At 36.2% G+C, this 20896-nt stretch overlaps 1 protein-coding gene across 2 annotated transcripts in view; it reads left to right on the top strand.

Moving 5' to 3' along the window:
- PLEKHA7 (pleckstrin homology domain containing A7) overlaps positions 1-20896 on the top strand; it is a gene marked incomplete at both ends in the record, with an annotated part of 169364 nt that overhangs the window by 138979 nt on the left and 9489 nt on the right. For both annotated transcript variants that reach the window (XM_082485239.1, XM_082485238.1), the window contains 11 exons: positions 4138-4206; positions 4373-4453; positions 5774-5923; positions 7722-7823; positions 11297-11405; positions 12477-12715; positions 13158-13346; positions 13597-13714; positions 14575-14654; positions 15055-15255; positions 18356-18508. In XM_082485239.1, the coding sequence (XP_082341365.1) occupies positions 4138-4206; positions 4373-4453; positions 5774-5923; positions 7722-7823; positions 11297-11405; positions 12477-12715; positions 13158-13346; positions 13597-13714; positions 14575-14654; positions 15055-15255; positions 18356-18508 (1491 nt within the window). The remainder of the gene's footprint in view (positions 1-4137; positions 4207-4372; positions 4454-5773; positions 5924-7721; positions 7824-11296; positions 11406-12476; positions 12716-13157; positions 13347-13596; positions 13715-14574; positions 14655-15054; positions 15256-18355; positions 18509-20896) is intronic.

The raw sequence follows: 20896 nt of genomic DNA, 5'->3' as shown, positions 1-20896 counted from the left end.
ATAAGAATGATCTAATTTTTCAAAATGGGCATTTCTTAATAACCTTCTTTCGGTAGTGGTCCAGAAATGTAAAAATTCAGCTCAGGTTGCTAAAAGATTAAAGAGAGCATGTGAAATTTGAGAAGGTGTCTTTGTATTGGTTTAATTTGTGTTTTGCCACTAAATATAAGTTACTGAAGAGATGCTTTGGTGTGCAGTATGAGGAAAAAAGCATAGAGTGCTGAATGAAACTAAGCAAATTACAATATTGATTTGGTAGTGGTGGAGTATGGCAAATTCACAGCTAATACACGTGGTACCTTTCATTTAAGACACTGAAGGCTTAGATAGAAGCCTTTTAATTGAAGTGTGTCTTTTGACTTCATTGGGCTTTGAGTTAGACCCACTGATTATACATTTTCTAATAAGACTGAAGATTTTAGAACTGGACTCAAACTTTTTTCTTTTCACTAAATTCATTATTTCTGAATATCACTGTTCCTAGAGGTTTTGATATATAACTTTTCAACGTGGAATAATGATTAAGCAATTAACTACGTAATGTGTGCTTTAGTACTGAAACTGATTACAGAAAGTGGTTACACAGCATTCAGTAATTTCTCATTACTCACGTGTTTTGTGGCCCCCTTGCTCTTATCCTTTTATACTAGCCTATTTTTATTATTTAAGAGTTTAAAAATATTATCTAAGAAAAAAATTTTATGTTAATACCAAGATTATATTGTTCAACAATTCAGTGTATTGTCATAATGTAAGTATAAATTAAATAAAAGTACTATAGAGATAGTAATCCATTTCAGTAGTTTTCTGCATGCAAGCTAGTTCTGACATTAAAAAAAAAGTCTAAAGTCTGTTTACTCACACTATGAGAAACAATTATTGATAATTTTCAACTTGCCAAATACCATGCGTTGTGGAGGTTTCCTTTAATAATACAGCCTTCGGATTATAAACTCCTTTTCCCTCCCAAAAAAGAATTCTTGCAATGACTCCATATTCTGTCTTCAATCATGAACTTGAGGTATGTGGAGCATGAAAGAAATGGTGTATCTGTATGCTATAGCGTAACCATGCCTCTTCTGCAAACAGATTTCCATAGTTGTGTTTCCACAACTGTGGTTTTTTTAATCTCTAAAGTGGATAGACCCTGCCTTAGAAAAGCAGAAACGACAAGCAAAGGAAAGAAAAGCTCTGTTTTCCCCACAAGCTTCTAAGATGACTTTGCAAATAAGGTGAAACAGAAGCGGTGAAGGAAGCTTCCCTTTTCGTTGACTGTGAAATCAGTTCAAGGAGGCTACAGGAGGGATGAATGGGCAGCCTCACTGCAATATAGTTTAGAAGCATTCCCGAGCAGGTTATACAAAATACGGATAAGGAAGTATAGGAAAGTTTTTGTGTCACTAGGTATAAATTGTGCAACCAATTGAAGCAAATCTGGAGCCCTCTCAGTGGTTCAGCAGTGGTCCTGCTTCATTATTCTGCAGTCTTCAGCAGATACTGTAGTCTCTGAAGCTGTTTTGTTTCTACAACAGTTGAAAGAGGTTGCTAGTGCAAGCTTGTGTCACAGAGATAATGAAGGAAATAGTGCATGGCAGGTATTCATTATGGGGGGAAGGGTAAGTGTGATTGAAATAACTTTTCTTTTTTTCACTGAGGTTTTAACTGAAATTATCAATATAGAGCTATTGGTGCAAGCATTACTTCATACTTCGTGACAGAAAGTATCTTGCTGTAATTCCCAGCACTCTTGAAACTGCAACTGGCCAAATCCTACTTTGTGTTGTGTGTTTGTATGCGTGTTTTGCAAAAGCAAAAAAAGTCTTATGGTTGGATGAACAGTCTACCTGCAGTATAAGGAGATAGGTAGATATCCCAGTTGTAGTCTCCATGATGGTGAATTATATAGGCTATAAACCTCAAGGATCGGTGTGACATAAGAGTATGTGATTACTGCTGCTCATGGAGTTTTGAGTTGTAAGGTTTGGGGATTTTAATTTTTACATCTATAACAAGCTATTACTAAACTTTTGTTTGAAACAGATAGAAAATAATGGACCTCTGATCAACATGATATACAAAGTGCTAAAGAACTCAGCACAAGGGTTACTATCCAGTATACATGTAAGACTGCTTGCATCTGAAATGTGCTCATCCCATTGCTTTTTAAAATAGCAGTCAATGTTTACATATTCTGGCTTTTACAGGTGTCTTATAGTAAACAGTAAAGCTTTCTGTAAGACTTTTTTTTTCTTTCCTTTTTTTCCTCCCCTCCTCCCCCCCTCCCCTGCCCCATTTTGGAGTCTGTATGTGAAATTATGGCTGACCTCAGTGTTTGGTTTCATTTTATCATGTTTTGAAAATTATTGTGTCCAGTAGTGATTCCTATGTGTAATTTTGAAAATGTGAAAGCATGCTAAATCTTCATTATGTTTTCATGTTCACTGCTTGATAATTAACAAATTCTTTACGGTTCTGATTATGTAACTTACAATATCCCCCAAATCTGTAGACTCTGGTTTTTATGTTAATTCCATTGCTTTGAAAAAGGCTTTGGCATTCTCTTAGCTTGCAGGTAATTAAATATGCAAAATTATTACTTTGACATGCTAGTGTTTATGCTTATATTTAATTTTTTGTTACTATTATACCTAGGCTTTAGCATTTAAATAATTCTGTTAATACTGTTGAAAGAAGTGATTTTTCTTATATAAAACACGTAATTGTTAAAAATTAAAATATCTGAAAATTGAAAGTTTTGAGACGCAGTAAATGCTTTTGATTTTGGTGGTGGGGAAGTAACATTTCACCACATGAAAACACATGATAAGTCTTTGAATGGAGGAGAAAAGACAGCAAACAAGTGATGACCATATTCTTCTGTCTTAAATCTCCGTTGTTATTTGAAATTACTATGTGTAGATGGCTAACTTCATATCACATGTTAAATGAGAAACTGAGGTTGTGCCAAAGATTTATCTACACTTAGAGTAAAATTTCATCACTTTAAGAAAGCTAGCATGATCCTGTTAGGTTAATAAGTGAACTATGTGGCTTCAAGTCTGGAGATTCAGTCAGTAAAAAAAGCAAACTACCCCTTCTACCCCACCGAAAAGCCAAAGACTTCTGCTCTTATATTAAAACTTCTGTTCTTGTATTATTAAAGACAATATTTAGGTGAATTTTGCTTCATAAACTCTTGCCTGTATGTGAATAGAAATATACTGTATATGAGTATGATACACCAAGTGCTTCTTTGCTAAGATAGTATTTGCTTTAATGAATCTTTAAAAGTGTTCTAATCTAGTAATAACAAGTTATTAGATTTTAAGGCTTTTAAAAACTGTATGATTAATGAGCTGTATAATATTGTAATTTTCTTAACCTCATTTATTCACAAAAAAGGTCCCATGTAGACAGTGGAAATAATAAAGGTTTCTAGAGAGAGAGACATGCCTTCATTTTAAGATGTTGTGAAGGCTGGAAGTGTAATATAGCATAGGTTCTGTACTGATTTAAAAACTGTATTATGTGAAAAGGTAATCTTCTCACCAGAAATTGAATATGAAACCAGTGATTTATGGAATGAGAGATTCAGTATATTATAAACACGTCAAAATAGATTAATTAAATTTAATTCCACTATAGCACTTTTATAGAAGTAGGTCTTTAATAAAATTCGCCCTGTACTATGGAAGAGACTATCCTTTGTAGAATAAAATAGTTGCCTAAGAGTTGTATTTTTAGTCATTAATTAATGCTGTTATGCTTGCAACTGTGCATTTAAAGTAACTATTTGAGTCCTTTGATTTCAAGAAAGCTATTAAAGCTGAACTGTTAAAACTCTTAGGTTTTGCAGGAACAGGACCTTTGTAACCATGGACAAGTGGGATTATGCAGTTTTGTGCAGAATTTTAGGCTACTATAAGAGTTATTAAATAGTTTAATATAACTAGTAATCCTTTCTGATAATATTTTTTAAAAATTAAATCCGTATTTGAAAAGACTTGTATCCAAAATTTTATTTATCTTTGTTAATAACTCTGAATATTTAACAGAACTTTTCTTTTCATTGCTGAAGCATAATTAGGTTTTAGTTTGCAGCAAATTTCTCAGATATTTAAAACCTATTCCTCTTAGGTGACGGGGCGTGACACATTAAAAGAACGAAGTACAAAACCTGTTAAGATTGCAGAAAGTGATATTGATGTAAGTATCGAGTACGACTTCAGAACCTCTTGCATTGTTTTGGCTATTTATCTTGTACTGTTACATGTTCACATTGTTACGCTTTTGGGGGTAACATACTTCTAGTGGAGACTTTTCTGCGTGGTTTTTAAAATCTAACATTATATACTTATGATTTCATTTTCAGGTGAAGCTAAGCATTTTCTGTGAGCAGGACAGAATTCTGCAGGACTTGGAGGACAAAATAAGAGCCCTGAAGGAAAATAAAGTAAGTGGAATAAAAAGGGTTTTATAAAATAAAATAAAAACTTTCCTCTAATCATAAAATATGGAATTACAAACAAAAAAATCAAATTGCTGGATGATGCTTGCGTTGTAGTAGTTTTCTTTGGACATATATGTAAACTTAAAAAAAAAGAATTGGTTTTTATGTTAGGATTGAGTGCCCACTTTTAGAAAACGTGTTTTTGAAAATGAATGTTTTAAACCCACATACATTTAATTTTCTGGCCTTTATTTTGAATTGAGGTACGTACACCTATGAAGTTTTGCTTTATGTCTTAATATGTATGTGGTGTGAGGTGGAGTCATGTTTCATTTGCAGTTCTTCCCACCTCCACAAATGTTGTTTGCATAAATAGCAGTGTGCTACATGTTGAGCTTTCACTGTAACTTGTGTGGTGATTTGGTATTTTGGGGTTTTTTTGTTTGTTTGTTTGTTTGTTTTAAAAAAAAGGGGGAAGTGAGAGAGATTCGGATTTATAGTAATTTCAGAAATGTATGCTGGTTTGTGTATAGTACTGTGAACTTAGTTCTGAGGGTTATGACTGAAATGCTGGAATATCTTCTGTGACAGGTTTGTACTTGGAGCCCACCTCCTTTCCTCCATGCCCATTCAAGTCAGAGTTCAAATAGTAAACAATAACAAAATGGTTTGCCTTTCCTTGTCTATCCTTGCCTGTATGTATCTTTATCTGCTTTGCTGCCTATGAGCTATAGTTGTCAATAAACTGAGGTGGTTCAGAAAAAAAACTATTTACAAGTGAAAGTACTGTCCAGATGGATCCTTCAGAGCTACTGTGCAAAAATGATTCACTGTTGTTTACTCCTGACAGAACGAATCAGGCCTACTTAGTGTTTTAGACAATGTTTTAATCCCTCACATGGCTATTTTAACTATAGCAGTGAATAAGAACCTATCCTTAAATAAACAGCTAATGCTGTGCTGTGGTACGGCTGTCACAGTTCTGTACTGCTTAAGGGAATTTTTCTGAAACTGTAATTTATGGTTTTGTCCAGACTGTAAATAGAAGAGTTTCCCTCTCACTCCTGTGTGTTTTCCACAGTTTTGGCTACTTAATGGAAAGACTTAAGGGAAAATACCAGATAATTTTGGTTATAATAGTTCATTAAGGCTCTTGCACTTTTTCATTTACATGTTAGCCTCCACAACAGGAGACTAGTCCTAACCTCTAGTGGCTTATAGGAAAGACTGAGGCTGTGGAAAACAACTTTTATTTTCCCGCACGTAGATCCGTAAAATTCCATGTAAATGTTTTAAGCTTACCACCATTATCTTCTTTGTTAGGATCAGCTGGAGTCTGTTTTGGAGGTTTTACACAGGCAGATGGAACAGTACAAAGACCAACCACAACACGCAGAAAAAATTTCTTACCAACAGAGACTTTTGCAAGAGGATCTCATACATATTCGGGCTGAAATATCCAAAGTTTCAACGGTACATGTTTCTGGTTGTTTCAAGAATGCCATAATTAAAACACCAGGCTTGGTGTTTTAATTGTATAGGGGAGTTATGTCCTATTCTGAACTGATATGGTTAAGATACAGGATACTAAACCAGAAAAAAAAAAAATAATTAAACAAGCTCTCCAATTTTCCTTTTCAGCGTCCCTTCCCATCCCTCCCAGTCCCCAAAGCTCAAAAAACTTTTTTATACTTTTTTCATTATGTATGGGGCTTAAATTGCAAATCTTCCAGCTAGTCCTTTGAAAATATAAATGCGATTCCGTGGTTTTTTTCCAGGGGAAAAGGAATTGGAAATGTTTGATATTTTGGTCAAAATTTGCCGTTGATACTATGATTTAATGAAACTTAAATGCAATTTACTGTTGCATTTTTATTAATAAAAATATTTCTAATGATTGACCATGAAAGAGAGTATATTAAACCTGGGTGTTGTGTACTCACTGTATTAATCCTACCTCTTAATGAGTATGGGAGCAGCTCTTCAGAAGATTGTTTGTAGAATTGTGTGAACACCTTTCCTGTCGTAAGATCTGATCATTAAAATGACAGTAGTATTTAAATGTATACATGCAGTGTTTTGTGCCTGTAGACAATGTATGACTTTCACAAACAGCATTTAAAATTTAATCAGGGGCATAAACCACAAGTAATTGCGAGAATGGCTGTGCTGGTCCAGTCCAAGGCTCTTTCTAGCCCAGGGTTCTAGCTTCAGCAATGGGCATAAGCAGATGCTTAGGGAAGAGTAAGGATAGGAGAGGTGGGTAGTATATATCCTGTCATGACCAATCCTGCTTCTAACTATTTTCTGCTCAGAGAATTCCTGAGGCTGGTAGGTTTTTTTGGTCTATTTAGTAATCCTCAGTAGATCTCATTTCCAAGAACCTGTACAATCACCTGTTAAATTCTGTGAACCTTTTGCATTCGAAAAATCCCTGCTGTGTGGACAGCCATTTTCTTTTATTTGTTTTGAGCCTGAGTTGCACGTGCTTCATGTGAGAGTCTTGTTCTTGTATGAGAAAAGATGGAAAATGGTCAGTCGTTACCCACTCTCTCCGTGCTACTCATGGTTTCATAGACCTCCATGACTTCTTCCCCTCAGCTCCCAAGTGATCTCCTTTCTAGACTGCAGAGAAAGAGCCTACTTCATCATTTCTTACATAAAAATACTCCAGACACTTGATTTTTCTCAGTTCTGGGTCAGAAGGCAGGCTATGGTGGCAAGAATGGTGGAAATAATCTTAAGCAAAGTAAGGGTGATTGGATAGCCTTATTTTCCAGGTATCTGCTTCTTTATTCACTTCTACTGCCGTTACAACACAATCTGTAGAACTTTTAAAGAATAACCTGCTTTGTGTTTCAAAACATGAGTTCTGGTTTAGGTGACTGTTTGGATTTTAATTATAAATTTGTTTTAAATAGAGGAATAAGGTAAAAGGAAATTGAACTGGAATAGACTTGATTCCTTCACAGCATATTAGTCATAGTTCAGATTCTATTAAATGCTGGTTTTATGCTTAAGAAATGGTATTGTGTGAGGAAGCTGGCCAGAATTTTTTAACTAGGGATTCTTGACTTGATCTTGCAAGCTATAAAGCATTTTGAAGTTTATCATCAACTCTAAGCAAAAATGTAGACTACAAAATTGATTTTTTGCTTCTTTTTATAATACAACACCATCTTAAAAACACTTTGGTGCTCCATTAGAGAGTGGATAGAGTGATTTAAAAGTTTATCATAACATTGCATTAGAGTATTCCCTCTGTTAATAGGAGATGGAAAATGCCTGGAATGAATATCTGAAATTAGAAAAGGATGTGAATCAGCTGAAAAAAGCCTTACAGGAACAGATGAATAGTTCATTGGTATCTCAGGTGAGTCCACTTCCAGACACACATTTACTTATGAGGTGATTTTGTCTGAACTGGAAAGCTGTCATCCCATAAGAGAAATTCTCGGCAATTTTTGCCCTCTATTCAGCTGTCATGGAGCTTAGTTTGCAAACTTCAGACACTGTAACGGCAGAGCTGTGCAGTAACTAGCTATCTTGCAGCGTGTGTAATGGTTTCTCATAAGTTGTCTATGCAAATTTGTCATTATTTTATTATGTTTTTATTACATGCTGACATCTTGACATTGATAACCTATTTAATTTATAAGACTATGCAGAACTTCTTAGTCTTCCATTTATTTGATCTGACATTTTTGGCTTCTTTATCCATTTTTAAGAACATCAGTCACTAGCTTGTTATTGTCATTACTTGTTCTTTGTCGTGTTCTTCTATCTATGGAAGATTTATCTCTGCAGATTGTTTTGTGAAGTGGAATAAGTGTTTAACAGCCATCGGTAATTGAAAGGCAACTCCATTTTAAATCAATTACTCAGTTTTGAATCTTACAAAGAAGCTTTGTTTGAAGCAAAGTTACTGTGTTTGCTGAACTGGATGTGGCGTACCAGATTATTTCCACGTACCTGCTTACATCTGGTGATTTTATTCTTAGAGAAAGTAATACAGTCCGGATTATTTTTCCTGTGTTTAAGCAGAACAGTTTTATTTAAAAGGCAAAACACAAGGAACAAAGCTAATGTATACATTTTGCTCAAATCTTAGCTTACTTTTCCAATTATACTGGGCCAAAATAAATTTTTAAATGTATTTATTTACCACAAATATCTGATCAGATATGAATTGAAGTCTATTTATCTTCACTATAAATGGATAAGTGCTTTGTATCAAAGCAAAAATTGTAAAACTTTTTTAGATTGTGTCGATCTTCAAAGTCCATTTTCATTTACTTTTAATTTTGGGGGGTGGGGGAGTGGTTGAGCTCAGCTGTAGAATACATCCCTCTAAAAAATCCCAGGGTTATTTTAGAGTAAAATCGTCCCCGTATTAAGTTATTTTGTTGAACAAAGGGAAATTACAGATTTAAACAAAATATGCTTTGTTACCCAGTTGTGCATTGAGCATGCTCAAAATACTGGATGTGATTTGGCAATACATATAGAAGGGAATGCAGTTCTCACAGAAAAAATGTTAATTCAGTTTTATTATCATATCACATACATAATTACAAAAAAAATACACATGCACACACTCAAATTTATGCGCATTATGTGTTTTGTGTGTGTATACTTATATGTATATATGTATTTATATATGTATGCATAGATATGTTTGTCTTTGACTAAGATTTTTAAAAAAATGTTTCTGAGTACCTATTTTGGAGATACTAAGGGGAGCTGATTTTTTCAGAAAGTACTGAATGTTCTCATACCTATATTCCTTCAAAGAAGTCTCACTTGAAGTACCCATAATAGAGGGTTTTTTTGATCTCTGCCCAAGGGTATGTAGATTCAAGATTGTTTATCTAGTATTTTCCAGTAGCACTAAATTAATACAGTGTTTAAAAAAAAAAAATGCAGTCTTCATGGAATATTATTAAAAATTCAGTAAATTTGCAGGCTCCAGTTCTGTAGGAAACAGCTAATGTTGTTTCTATATAGCATTAATTAGGATGTTTCAAGCTGCTTGGTCAGAGTAAGTCTTTCTTTAAGAGTGTAGCTTCATTGTCTTTTGTATAAGGGGTGAGGGGATCTGGACATGCTGAAATTAACTGAGATGTGGTATTTTGTCAGTGATAATTTTTTAGTTCGTACGTGTTTCTCCTCTCGTTTTATAAATCATTCTAAATTATGTTTCTGTGTGAAAGAAGTTAGAGAAATTGATTTATCGCTCCAAGTTACCTTTTCATGCTTGCCCATAAAGTATATTTATACCCTTTCGTGAACAGCAATCTTGGCTTTCATAATTCAAAAATAAATTCATCTGTTTATCTTTTAGATCTAGTCCATTTTTGATCTAAAATACTCTCTTCACATCAATATTTAAGTAACGGGAAGAAATAATATTAAAAGATCTCCCGGCTTTTGTACATTACTGATCGAACATTTTCTGAGCGGTTTCAGAGCAGGATATTTTGTACGTGTGGGGTTTTTTTAACCAGTTCTGAGGCTTGATTATTGTAAATCCGTCATTTGGTTCCTTGTAGTATGATTAATCTCAGAAAAATGAAATGAAACGTGCAAATTTATAGTTTGTATCCTGACAATATTTCAAGATACATCCCATCTGTCGAGTGAGTTTACTACGAGCAAATAACATTCTCCATCATTTAAATGTTTGTGTTCTTGGCATCCTGTTTGCTGATCTATAACCTGGCTGAACATATTTTCTGATCTAAGACAGAAAGTGGAAAGCAATTTATATGCCTTCCTTAGCTCTATGAGGTGTAAGAGCTTTTACTAAAGTTTTTCTCTTTCAGGCTTATAGGATTAATTAGCGGTTATTTTGCAGCTCATGGCAAGTGATCAATTTCTAGAGTTCTTGAGCAGTTTGTAAGCAATTCTGAACTAAAGCGTTTCACTGCCGTCTGCTTTCTTTAATAATATTGTTTTCCTCTTGGTTTTGCTGAGTTTATTCTTAATGCCAATTTTTGAAGGCAGAATTACCAGGCTTTGATTAAGTAGATGAGAATAGCTATTTATGATGATCGCAGTGAACATCTGACTGAAGTGGTGGTTTCAGTAGATAAGACCTCTGGCTGCAAGATACAGTCCAAACTGTAGACAAAGCTTCCCTTTCTTGCCTTCTGGAAAGACTCAGTAAAGCAAATAGGATGCAAGATGAGACCAAATCCTGGAACAGCAGCAATATATTGTTTCAACACGTAATACATCCTGTCCAGTAGGCCTAACAACGCAAATATAAGCAGAAACTAAACTTGTCAGCCCTTCCGAGTTAGTTCTGGGTTTATATTTCATCCATTAAAAGCTATTAGGAAGATCACTGCAGTATTCAGGGAGACTATTCTTATTTTTTGCTTTTTTAATATTGGACGTTTCCCCTAAATGTATTAAGCTGACTTTTGTAAGGCTGCCTTAGCAGTCTTAAGTGGGTTAGTATAGGATTTAAGAACAAAGTTCAAATGAAAACGTTCTGTAAGCTCATTTTATGTAGAACATTAAACTATTTTTTTGTAGCCTGAATAATATTGTAGAGAAAAATGTAGATGTGTCTCTTTCCCCAGTCTCCTATAGGAAGTCTTCCAAGACTCAGGAAATGCTCTAATAAATTTAATGGGCAAGATATGTTGGGTTGTGTTGTTTTTTTTTTTTATTATTTAATTTTAAAGTAATTATTTAACTTATTTCTAGACTCCTAAGTTTTCATCTAACTTCTGAAACATTAGTTTGGCTTTGGTATCAAAAGAAGGATAAGCCCATAATAAATAAAAAATTAGATATAATTTTTTTTTTTATTTTTTCTTTTACTACAAACATCAGGAGAAAACACAAATACAAAAAGACTTGTGGCGAATTGAAGATGTTACAGCTGGCTTGAGTGCAAATAAAACAAACTACAAAATTATAGTAGACTCTATCAAGAATCCAGGTAAGGAGAACATAATTAAAACAAAAAAAATATACAAATGCAGCTGAATATTTGGGTCTGTGCAAATAGTCTAGAAGTCTGATCTACTGCAGAAAATTCAGTTAATTCTGCTATTGGTTGCATCAGAAATCTTTGATTGAGCACGTTAACTTGGTGTTTCTTTAGGTGAGGTGGCAAAAAGGTCATAAAGCCATAAAAAGGGAATAATAATAATAATAATGGGCTAAGTTCTGCAAGTTGCAGAGTTTCTGTCACCTGCCAGCCTCATACCAGCATAGTATCTATTCTGCATTCTGTCCAGGAACTCCTCTCTGTGTTCTCTGCTTTTTTTTTTTTTTTTTTTTTTTTTTTTTTTTTTTTTTCCCCTACCACCACCCCCCTTGGATGCTGCCCAACTGCCCTTGCTGCAGTTGGCTTCCCTATCCCTCTTCAGGCAGGTGTTTGGTGGGCAGAGCAACAACATCGGCTATGGAAAAGAGAAAGGGAAAGTGTGTGTGGTCTGCATTTCAATTGCATTACTGTGTTTCAAAGAAAAGACCTAAGGCACTGGGATAGCAAGAGACTGTTGACGCCTCCTGTAAATTCACTTTATATCTAAAGTATCTTTGCTTACCTTTTACATACAGAGATAAAACAGTTCTGAGATCATGAGATCTTATTTTATTTAAGATATGGCTATGAGTGCTTAGTCTCATCTAGGTCTATAGGCATCTTAATGAATCTGTGGCATGAGGCCAGATACAGACTATGAACTGATTTCATATGACTCTTGGGCTTTTCCTTCCTTCCCTCCCACTGCCCTCTCCGAGGAATTTTACTGGATGATATTAAAGTACGTGTTTTTATTTTTGGCCTGAAAGGTTTGCTCGATCCTCATCAAGACAATGTTTTCCACCCCTGCTATAATGTGACAATCAAATGTTTTTATGTCCAAAAAACCCCCTGTTTGTGTTCAAAGCAATGTGCAGAGTATTAGAGCTGTTTTATGAAGTCTAAGGATGTTAATTGCTATTCTTATGAACATTATTGATAAGAAACAACACTGAAGACATTTGCATATTTCTTCCCTAGAGAGAAAAATAGTGCCTTCGTTTTCTCAGTCTTCAGTGCCTTCCTTACCAGCTTCCCTCGCAACTGCGGAGAACAAACTTTCAGTTCCACAAAGCCCTCCACCCAGTCCGGTTAAATCCCCTCTGGAGGTTAGGCTGTATCCGCAGCCTTATTTCCAGACCAGAACACAGCACCAAGCACAGCAACTGAAAAAAATTGAGCCGCCTCTTCAGTCACCAATTAAGCTAAAGCCAAAGGTTGTAAGTACTGCTCTTGTGAGATTCATTCACCAATGTTTCCATTTACTTCTGGCAGAAACAGTGAAAGTTCCATGGTTACAAAGTGCACATAGTGTGGAGGCACAACCGGGAGACACTTAAAGAGTGTGTATTGAAACTGAGCAATAGCACTTACAGGAGAATATATGTGCCTCACCTGGAGCTTTATGTACAGTTGCCATGTACTGTTTTAGAACGTACCAGTGTAGGGCCTTCCTTGGTAATGCTTTGTGATTGATCAGTTGTTTGCTTTCTTGGGTCTTGTTTCTTAAGGCTTTTTAAAGCCTCCAGCTCCTGGTGTGGACAGAGGAGAGCACGCTAAAGAAAGTCAAAAGTAACTCGTATAATGTAATGAACTTTCAGTCAGTTTATACCAGACTGTTTTAAGACTGTTTGCCAAATACTTGCACTTTCCTGTTACCAGGATGATGAAGCACCACCCAGACCTCCTCTCCCTCAGTTGTACAGTCCTGATGATCAGCCACCAGCTGTTCCACCTCTCCCGAGAGAAGCCACTGTCATCAGACACACATCAGTGCGGGGCCTGAAACGTCAGTCAGATGAAAGAAAGAGAGACAGAGAACTCGGACAGTACGTAAATGGAGATTATAGGGTGAGTACTCATACACCTGTACACCTCCACTTTAAAGATACGTGATTCTGTAATAAAGGATACTGTCTGTAAAATATATGGACCTCTAGGCCTTGTAATAAGGAGAGAGAGTAATGGCAGGGAGGGATCTATGCTGTATAATAATGGCAGAGAGAGACTTAGTAACTCGGAAACAAAGCTTTAGGATTTAAGATTATTAAAACTTGCTGTCTGTGAGTTCGCTTGAGCTGATGAGTGTTTTTCCATATAGGTGGAACTGCGTTCATACATGAGTGAACCAGAACTAGCAACGATAGGTGGTGACCTCAGCCAACCTTCCAGTGGTTTAATAAGTTCCGACAGTGGATACCAGACATTACCTACCCGTGGTAAGCCAGGAATTATGTAGTTGATTTTTAACAGTACTGTCAGTATAGGAGCTTTTCTCTCCTAGAATTTTGTGGAGATGGGCTTTATCATCAGATCATTATTATTAGATTAACTATACAGTGCTGTGAAAGTCTAGAGATTTTGTGCATTCTAATGGTGCTCTTACAGACAACCAGCCTTTTGCAAAGCAACTTAATATATAATTCTTTAAAAAAAAAAAAAGCATGCCAAAACATGAAATCAGCTGTTAGGATGTCTCCTATATTCAGAGTTCTTTTTCCTCATAATTTCTGTGTGATCTTTTACAAACTCAAGTATTTTTTTAAATATTTATATTTCCATTGAAATAATGATTTCAATGATAAAGAATAAGACTATAATGTCCCCAGGCACTACATGTGACTTTACACTATATCCCCACTGTGCTACAGTCCTGAAACTGTCTCAGAAATAAGGGTAGAGAAGGTATTTGGGGAAGAGCAATAATTTCTTAGCCATTCTCTTATTTCTTTCCTTTCTAACTGGATGTTAAGGATTGATTTTCTTCATAGATGTGATTATTTGTACAGCTTACCTACTGTTGTACAGCTGAGTTCACCCCATACTTCATTTAATATAAACTTCTAAATTATTGTAGATCTTTCTGAATTTTGATCAACAGTGACCTGAAACACATTACATTTCATTTCATGAGAAATTTCATGCTTCTCATGATCTTCTGAACTGCAAAATGCGAAACATGAGCTAAAATAGTAGCCGGAATATCATAGAAAAAGCATGATAATTTAAAAAATATCTGATACTTGTCTTCATTTTCTCTATCATTTGGTTTTAAAGCTTTCTCTTTTTCCTTATAAAGGTTTATCTGGATCAACTTCCAGATTGCATCAATCATATGCCATTTCATCATATGCAACGCTTCGAAGGGATAGGTCCAAGGTAAGATACAAGTGACCATCTGAAGACAAACGGTTGAACTGTTCAAAATAGTTAAGACCAGAATATATTTTGCATAGCAGGAAGTAGGATTGTAGTAGCATGGGCCAGGACCCAACATCTGTGATCTAATAAAATCTCCAATTTTTCACTTTCTTAAATGAATCAGGAAGCAGACAGACACCTTACTGCATTTGAAACGGATTTATAAAACAAGGTTTAGAATCAAAAATCAGCAGCACTAATAGAAAATATAGAGTTGAAATATGCAAAACAATACAAAAATAATAGAACAAAGTCATGTTAATTTAGTAATAAGGTAGGAAAAAGAGTTAATTTTTTGTATACTTCTTGCGAAGTATTAATTTCAACATGTGTTTTGTGTGCCTTGTGACTTCTACAGGAGAGACCAAAGAGTGCCTTGGAACGTTTATACTCTGGAGACCACCAAAGAGGCAAGATGAGTGCAGAGGAACAACTAGAAAGAATGAAGCGACATCAGAAGGCATTAGTTCGTGAGCGCAAGAGAACTCTTAGCCAAGGAGAAAGGCAGTCTGTTTCATCTCGGTCTTTCATCAGGCCCATTTCTGCAGACGTAGGCTCAGTATGTTAGATATGCCTTAAAAGGACTAAACTAAAAATATCTGTGGATTTTTTTTTCCTAGCAAGCACTTTCACTTGAGTATGTGTGACTCTTCTAGTCTAATTAAATTAGTGTTATACAGTATAAAGTGAGATCAGAGAGTATGAGTAACAGATGATGGGTTTTTTACTAATAGTTACAGTATATGTAGCAAGTTCAGCAGGTAAGTTGGTCAGAGGTTAGCGTGCTGAGTGGAGATGTGAGTATAATGGAGTGATGTCAGAGACACGATTGGATTTTATTGGAATTGTATTTAGAAAGTGTAAGAAACTTGTACAGTTTTAAAACTGCTTCATAATGGAATGGGCCTTTTAGAATGTTCTTATTCACCATGGGTATTTTTGTTTTTAATACACAAATTAGGCTGCAAGATAGTTGTGGTAATATCAGTCCAGGGTGATGTTAGTTGTTTTTTTTTTTTTTTTTTAAAGAGATGACACATGGATAATCAGTTTGAAAATCTAATCATGCTGATTAGAAATTTATATAAGAGCTAATGTGCTTTAATTGATACAAATTCTTTAAAGCTCAAAATGTAGAATATTCTAATAAGGCTCAAATTTAAGCTGCTGAAGAAAAGGATTTTTGTTGCGTTCTGAGATTAAATGCTGTACAGATGATAAGTTTGTAATGATACATTTTGGATACTAACCAAAGCAATTCTAATTGGTGAAGTTACCCAGTCGCTCACTTGGTGCTAAACCAAGATTGTACTGTAATTGCACTTATGCTGTGGTCATTTAATTTATTTTTTGTTTGGTCCACTAGAGCTTTAGAATGATCACCTTGTTTTACCTAATTCATTGCACAAGATCTCTTGCTTTTAGATTTGTCACTTGTCATATCTAATGCCTCTTTTTTTTTTGTTTGCTTGTATTTAATTTGCAGAATTTTGTAGTTATTTTAAAACTTCTAACTGGACTACTCAATTTTTACCAGGCTTAATTGCATTTAGTACATGTGTGTCAATTGCTGGCATTAAAAAGAAGCTATAATATTCAGCCTTTCATTCTCACTGTTCAGTAGAACTAATTTACAGCCAGTTATTTGTATTTACTTTCCCAGTAAATACGAGTGCACTACTTGGAGACATTCATCTATTTTTGTCTTCTGGTTTGTAATGATAAATTTATTAAAGATAGTGCATAATATTTGGGAACTGTAGAACTATAATATCACTGTTATTTTCATATTTTAATTAGAAAAACTAAATCTGAGCTTCTTATGTTTCCTGACTCACATAACATACACAAGTTGAATTTAAACATTTTCGTAACACTCCTTATTAACATTTGTGGGAAACACTTTATCTATAAATTTGGGTGCCATCTTGGTCTTTTTCTTGCTGTAAAGAATTAAAGTAGAATCTATCAGCCCTACCAGTGTTTTGCAGAGGTCATCTCTTGTACCTATAGGGCTTCGATATGCAAAAAGCATGTTTGATAGCACAATTACTTAAAGCATTACAATTATTTAGCAGCCAAAATGGCAAACATTTAAATGTATAATTGAAGTGCTGCTCAGTATGTAACATTTGCTTTAAACATACATTGTATGTGTAACTCTAATTTTTAACTGGTCAGATCTCAAGTGTAGTATGACATTTTAAGCATTGATCGCAGTACATGAATTCATTTGTTATACGATGCTTTTTTAATGTAAAGTCGCAACATCAAAGCCAATAAAAATACTGCTTGGTAATAATGGTTTGATGTTTTTCTTACCTACATATAACTTGAAAATGATACTGGGTATTTAAAGTATACTATGTCAATCAGGCCTGGTTCGAATATGAGTAGAAGAATGAGTTTGAAGTACTCATATGAGAAAACATTTTTTTCTCTTTTGAATTCTGTAAAGAAACATACTAATTTTTGATATATAATTGCCTTTTAGCCATTTAACTTTTTTAATATACATGGAAGATATGTATCTTATGAGTGAATATTGAGAGCTTGTGCATGAATAGGTTTCAATTAGATTTATTAATGCAAGGAGCATAATGAAGTCTAAGGACTTCATGTGAAGTTCAAACTTCAACCAAAACAAGCCAAAGATTTGCAACAGAAATAGCAGAGATGCCTTTAAGAAACATATAATGGCACGTTCTCCTGTCAATACCCTCAAATGCTTGAGGAGCCAATTTTTTGGTTGTTCTTTTTGTCCCTTCTCTTTCCCACTGCTTTAAATATCATGTTTCAATGCTGTATGGTAAAGTTGCGGAGATCTGCTGGATGGAACAATGCTGCAACTGAACTTAATATTTGAACAAAAAAGTGTTGGTAGTGTCCTTAAGCGTGAGTTTATATGCAGCTGTATTGTGTGTAGTTATGAAGAAGCTACTATGCAATGATTTGGGAACTCTAAAATTATGCTGCTTAATTTAAATACTTTCTGAATTTATTATTGCTAAATATTTACCTTGTAAAGACAGAATGTGAAAGATTTTTTTAACTTTGCAGATAGATACTTTATTTTAGTAAAGACATAAGAGCTTAGAAGTTACTAAATTACTATTTTTTCAATCCAAGACCAGTTAATGCTAGTACATAAAATATCAGCTTTAATCACTAGGTATTATTCTAGAAAGATACATAAAATTTTCAAGTAGCAATTCTCAACCTACAATATAAATAACCTTTCTGGGTAGTGATTCAAAATCACAGAGCACAGCCTGGTTAGAATGCCTAGAATGTCTGTCAGTCCATAGACTCACTGGTATTGACATCTGTGCTTCCAAAGATGTTTGTGTGTAGCCAGTGTCATGTTAATCAGCATATGTGAAATTCCTATTAATACATTTGTTAGAATTTAATACCACTGAACATTTCCTGTAAAATTAAACAATACTCCAAAATCTGTGCAGCACAGGTAGAGATCAAGTCTCCCAGCGGCATGTTCCAAGAAATACAGTTGCATTTTCTTTTTCTTGTCAGTTAAGGAGTTTGCTTTGGGGATTCTTTCAGCAATATATCATTTGCAGCAGTAGTAACGTACATTGCTAAATGGTGAATTTGTCAATATGGTTGAATGCTGTTAATTGTTTTGTATCTGTTACCAGTGGAAACGAGAGCAAGAATTTGATTTGCAGTTACTTGAGAGGGCAATTCGTGGAGAAGACAAGGATGAAAATGAATGGTTAAAAGTTCAGCCTGTAGCAGTAACAGAGACAGACCTGGAGCCTCAAGACTATGATTTAGATATCAGCAGAGAGGTAACACTCATCAGTTTTTGCCCTCTATTATGTGCCCCAAAATATTAACCTTTCTAAGTTTTAGGTAGTGAATTCTCATCTTTTTTTTTTTTTTCAAAAGTTAGCTGGAAGTTTGAACTAAGAGGTGTCTTTTGGGTATTGAAAATTTATGGCCTGGCGCTTAGAATCTCTGTAAGGTTTGTGTTCTGTTTTAGTGGAGAGAAGAAATTGAAAGTTTTGCTCTACTGTTTGAAATAGACATCTCAGGCTTTATAGAGGAAAATGGGATTAAATTAGACAATGTTATATAAATTGGAATAAAAGATGAGAATCACAGAATGGTAGAGGTTGGAAGGGAGATCATCTAGTCCAATCCCACTGCCAAAGCAGGTTCATCTAGAGCAGGTTGGACAGGAGCGCATCCAGGCAGGTTTTGAATATCTCCAGAGGAGGAGACTCCACAACCTCCCTTGGTAGCCTGTTCCAGTGGTCTGTCACCCTCAAAGCAAAGAAGTATTTCCTTATCTTCAGATTGTATTTTCTGTGTGCCGGCCTAGGCTCGTTACCTCTTGTCCTGTCACTGGACACCACTGAAAAAAGTATGGCCTCATCCTCTTGACACCCACCTTTTAGATATTTTTAAGCATTTATGAGATCCCCTCTCAGTCTTCTCTTCTCCAGGCTAAACAGATGCAGGTGTCTCAGCCTTTCCTCATAAGGGAGATGCGCCATTCCCTTGATCTTTGTAGACCTCCACTGGACTCTGTCCAGTAGTTGCTTGTCTTTCTTGAACTGGGGAGCCCAGAACTGGACACAGTACTCCAGATGTGGCCTCACCAAGGCAGAGTAGAGGGTGGGGGGGATGACCTCCCTTGACCAGCTGGCCACGCTCTTTTTAAGGCACCCCAGGATACCATTGGCCTTCTTGGCCACCAGGGCACATTGCTGGCTTATGGTCAACTTGCTGTCCACCAGGACTCCCAGGTCCCTCTCTGCAGAGCTGCCTTCCAGCAGGTCAGCCCCTAACCTGTACTTATGCATGGAGTTATTCCTCCCTAGGTAGAGGACCCTACACTTGCCCTTGTTGAACTTCATTAGGTTCCTCTCTGCCCAACTGTCCAGCCTGTCCAGGTCTTGCTGAATGGTGGCACAGCCTTCTGGTGTGTCAGCCACTCCTCCCAGTTTTGTGTCATCAGCAAACTTGTCGAGGGTACGCTCTGTCCCCTCATCCAGGTGATTGATGAATAAGTTGAATAAGACTGGACCCAGTACTGACCCCTGGGGAACACCGCTAGTCACAGGTCTTCAACTAGACTCTGCGCTACTCATCACAACACTCTGAGCTCTGCCATTCAGCCAGTTTTCTATCCACCTCACTGTCTACTCATCAAACCCACGCTTCCTAAGCTTACCTGTGATGATGTTATGGGAGGCGGTGTCAAAAGCCTTACTGAAGTCAAGGTAGACAATATCCATGTCTCTCCCTTCATCTACCCAGTCAGTCATGCCATCATAGAAGGCCATCAGATTGGCCAAACATGATTTCCCCTTGGTGAATCCATTTTGACCACTTCCGATAACCTTTTCCTCTACATACTTAGCGATAACATCCAGAATGAGCTGTTCCGTCACCTGTCCAGGGATGGAGGTGAGGCTGACTGGCCTATAGTTTCCTGCGTCCTCCCTCTTGCCCTTTTTGAAGACTTCTGTGGCATTTAGCTTTCAGTCAGTCCTCAGGCACTTCTCCATGACCTTTCCAAGATGATGGAGAGCAGCTTTACGATAACATCCACCAGCTCCCTCAGCACTCGTGGGCGCATCCTGTCAGGGCCCATGGATTTCTGGGTGTCAAGTTTGCCTAAATGACCTCTAGCCCAATCATCCTTGACCAAGGGAAAGTCTTTCTTTCTCTAGTTTCTCTTACCTCCAGGGTCTGGGATTCCTAACTGCTGGCCTTAGCACTAAAGACTGAAGCAAAGGCGGGATTCAGTAACTCCACCTTCTCTGCATTCTCCATCACCAGGCACCCACCTCATTCAGCAGTGGGCCCATATTTTCCCTAGTCTTTCTTTTACTACTGATGTACTTGAAGAAGCCCTTCTTACTGTTCTTGACATCCCTTGCCAGGTTTAATTCCAAGTTGGCCTTGGCCTTCCTCATTGCATCCTTGCATACCCTGACAACATATATATTTAGCCCAAGCAACCAGTCCCTTTTTCCACATTCTGTAGACTTCCTTCTTCTATTTGAATTTTTCCAGAAGCTCCTGGCTCATCCATGCAGGTCTCCTGCCTTCTTTGCTTGATTTCTTTCTCCTAGGGATGCGCTGATCTTGAGCTTGGAGAAAGTGGTGCTTGAATATTAACTAGCTCTCTTGGAGCCCTCTACCTTCTAGAGCCTTTAACCCAT

Source organism: Vanellus vanellus (genome assembly GCF_965231255.1).
Source record: "Vanellus vanellus genome assembly, chromosome: 6".
In the NCBI taxonomy this organism is placed as follows: Eukaryota; Metazoa; Chordata; class Aves; order Charadriiformes; family Charadriidae; genus Vanellus; species Vanellus vanellus.
The sequence above is the reverse complement of the archived record's forward strand: the minus strand, read 5'-3'. Positions and strand labels throughout refer to the sequence as shown.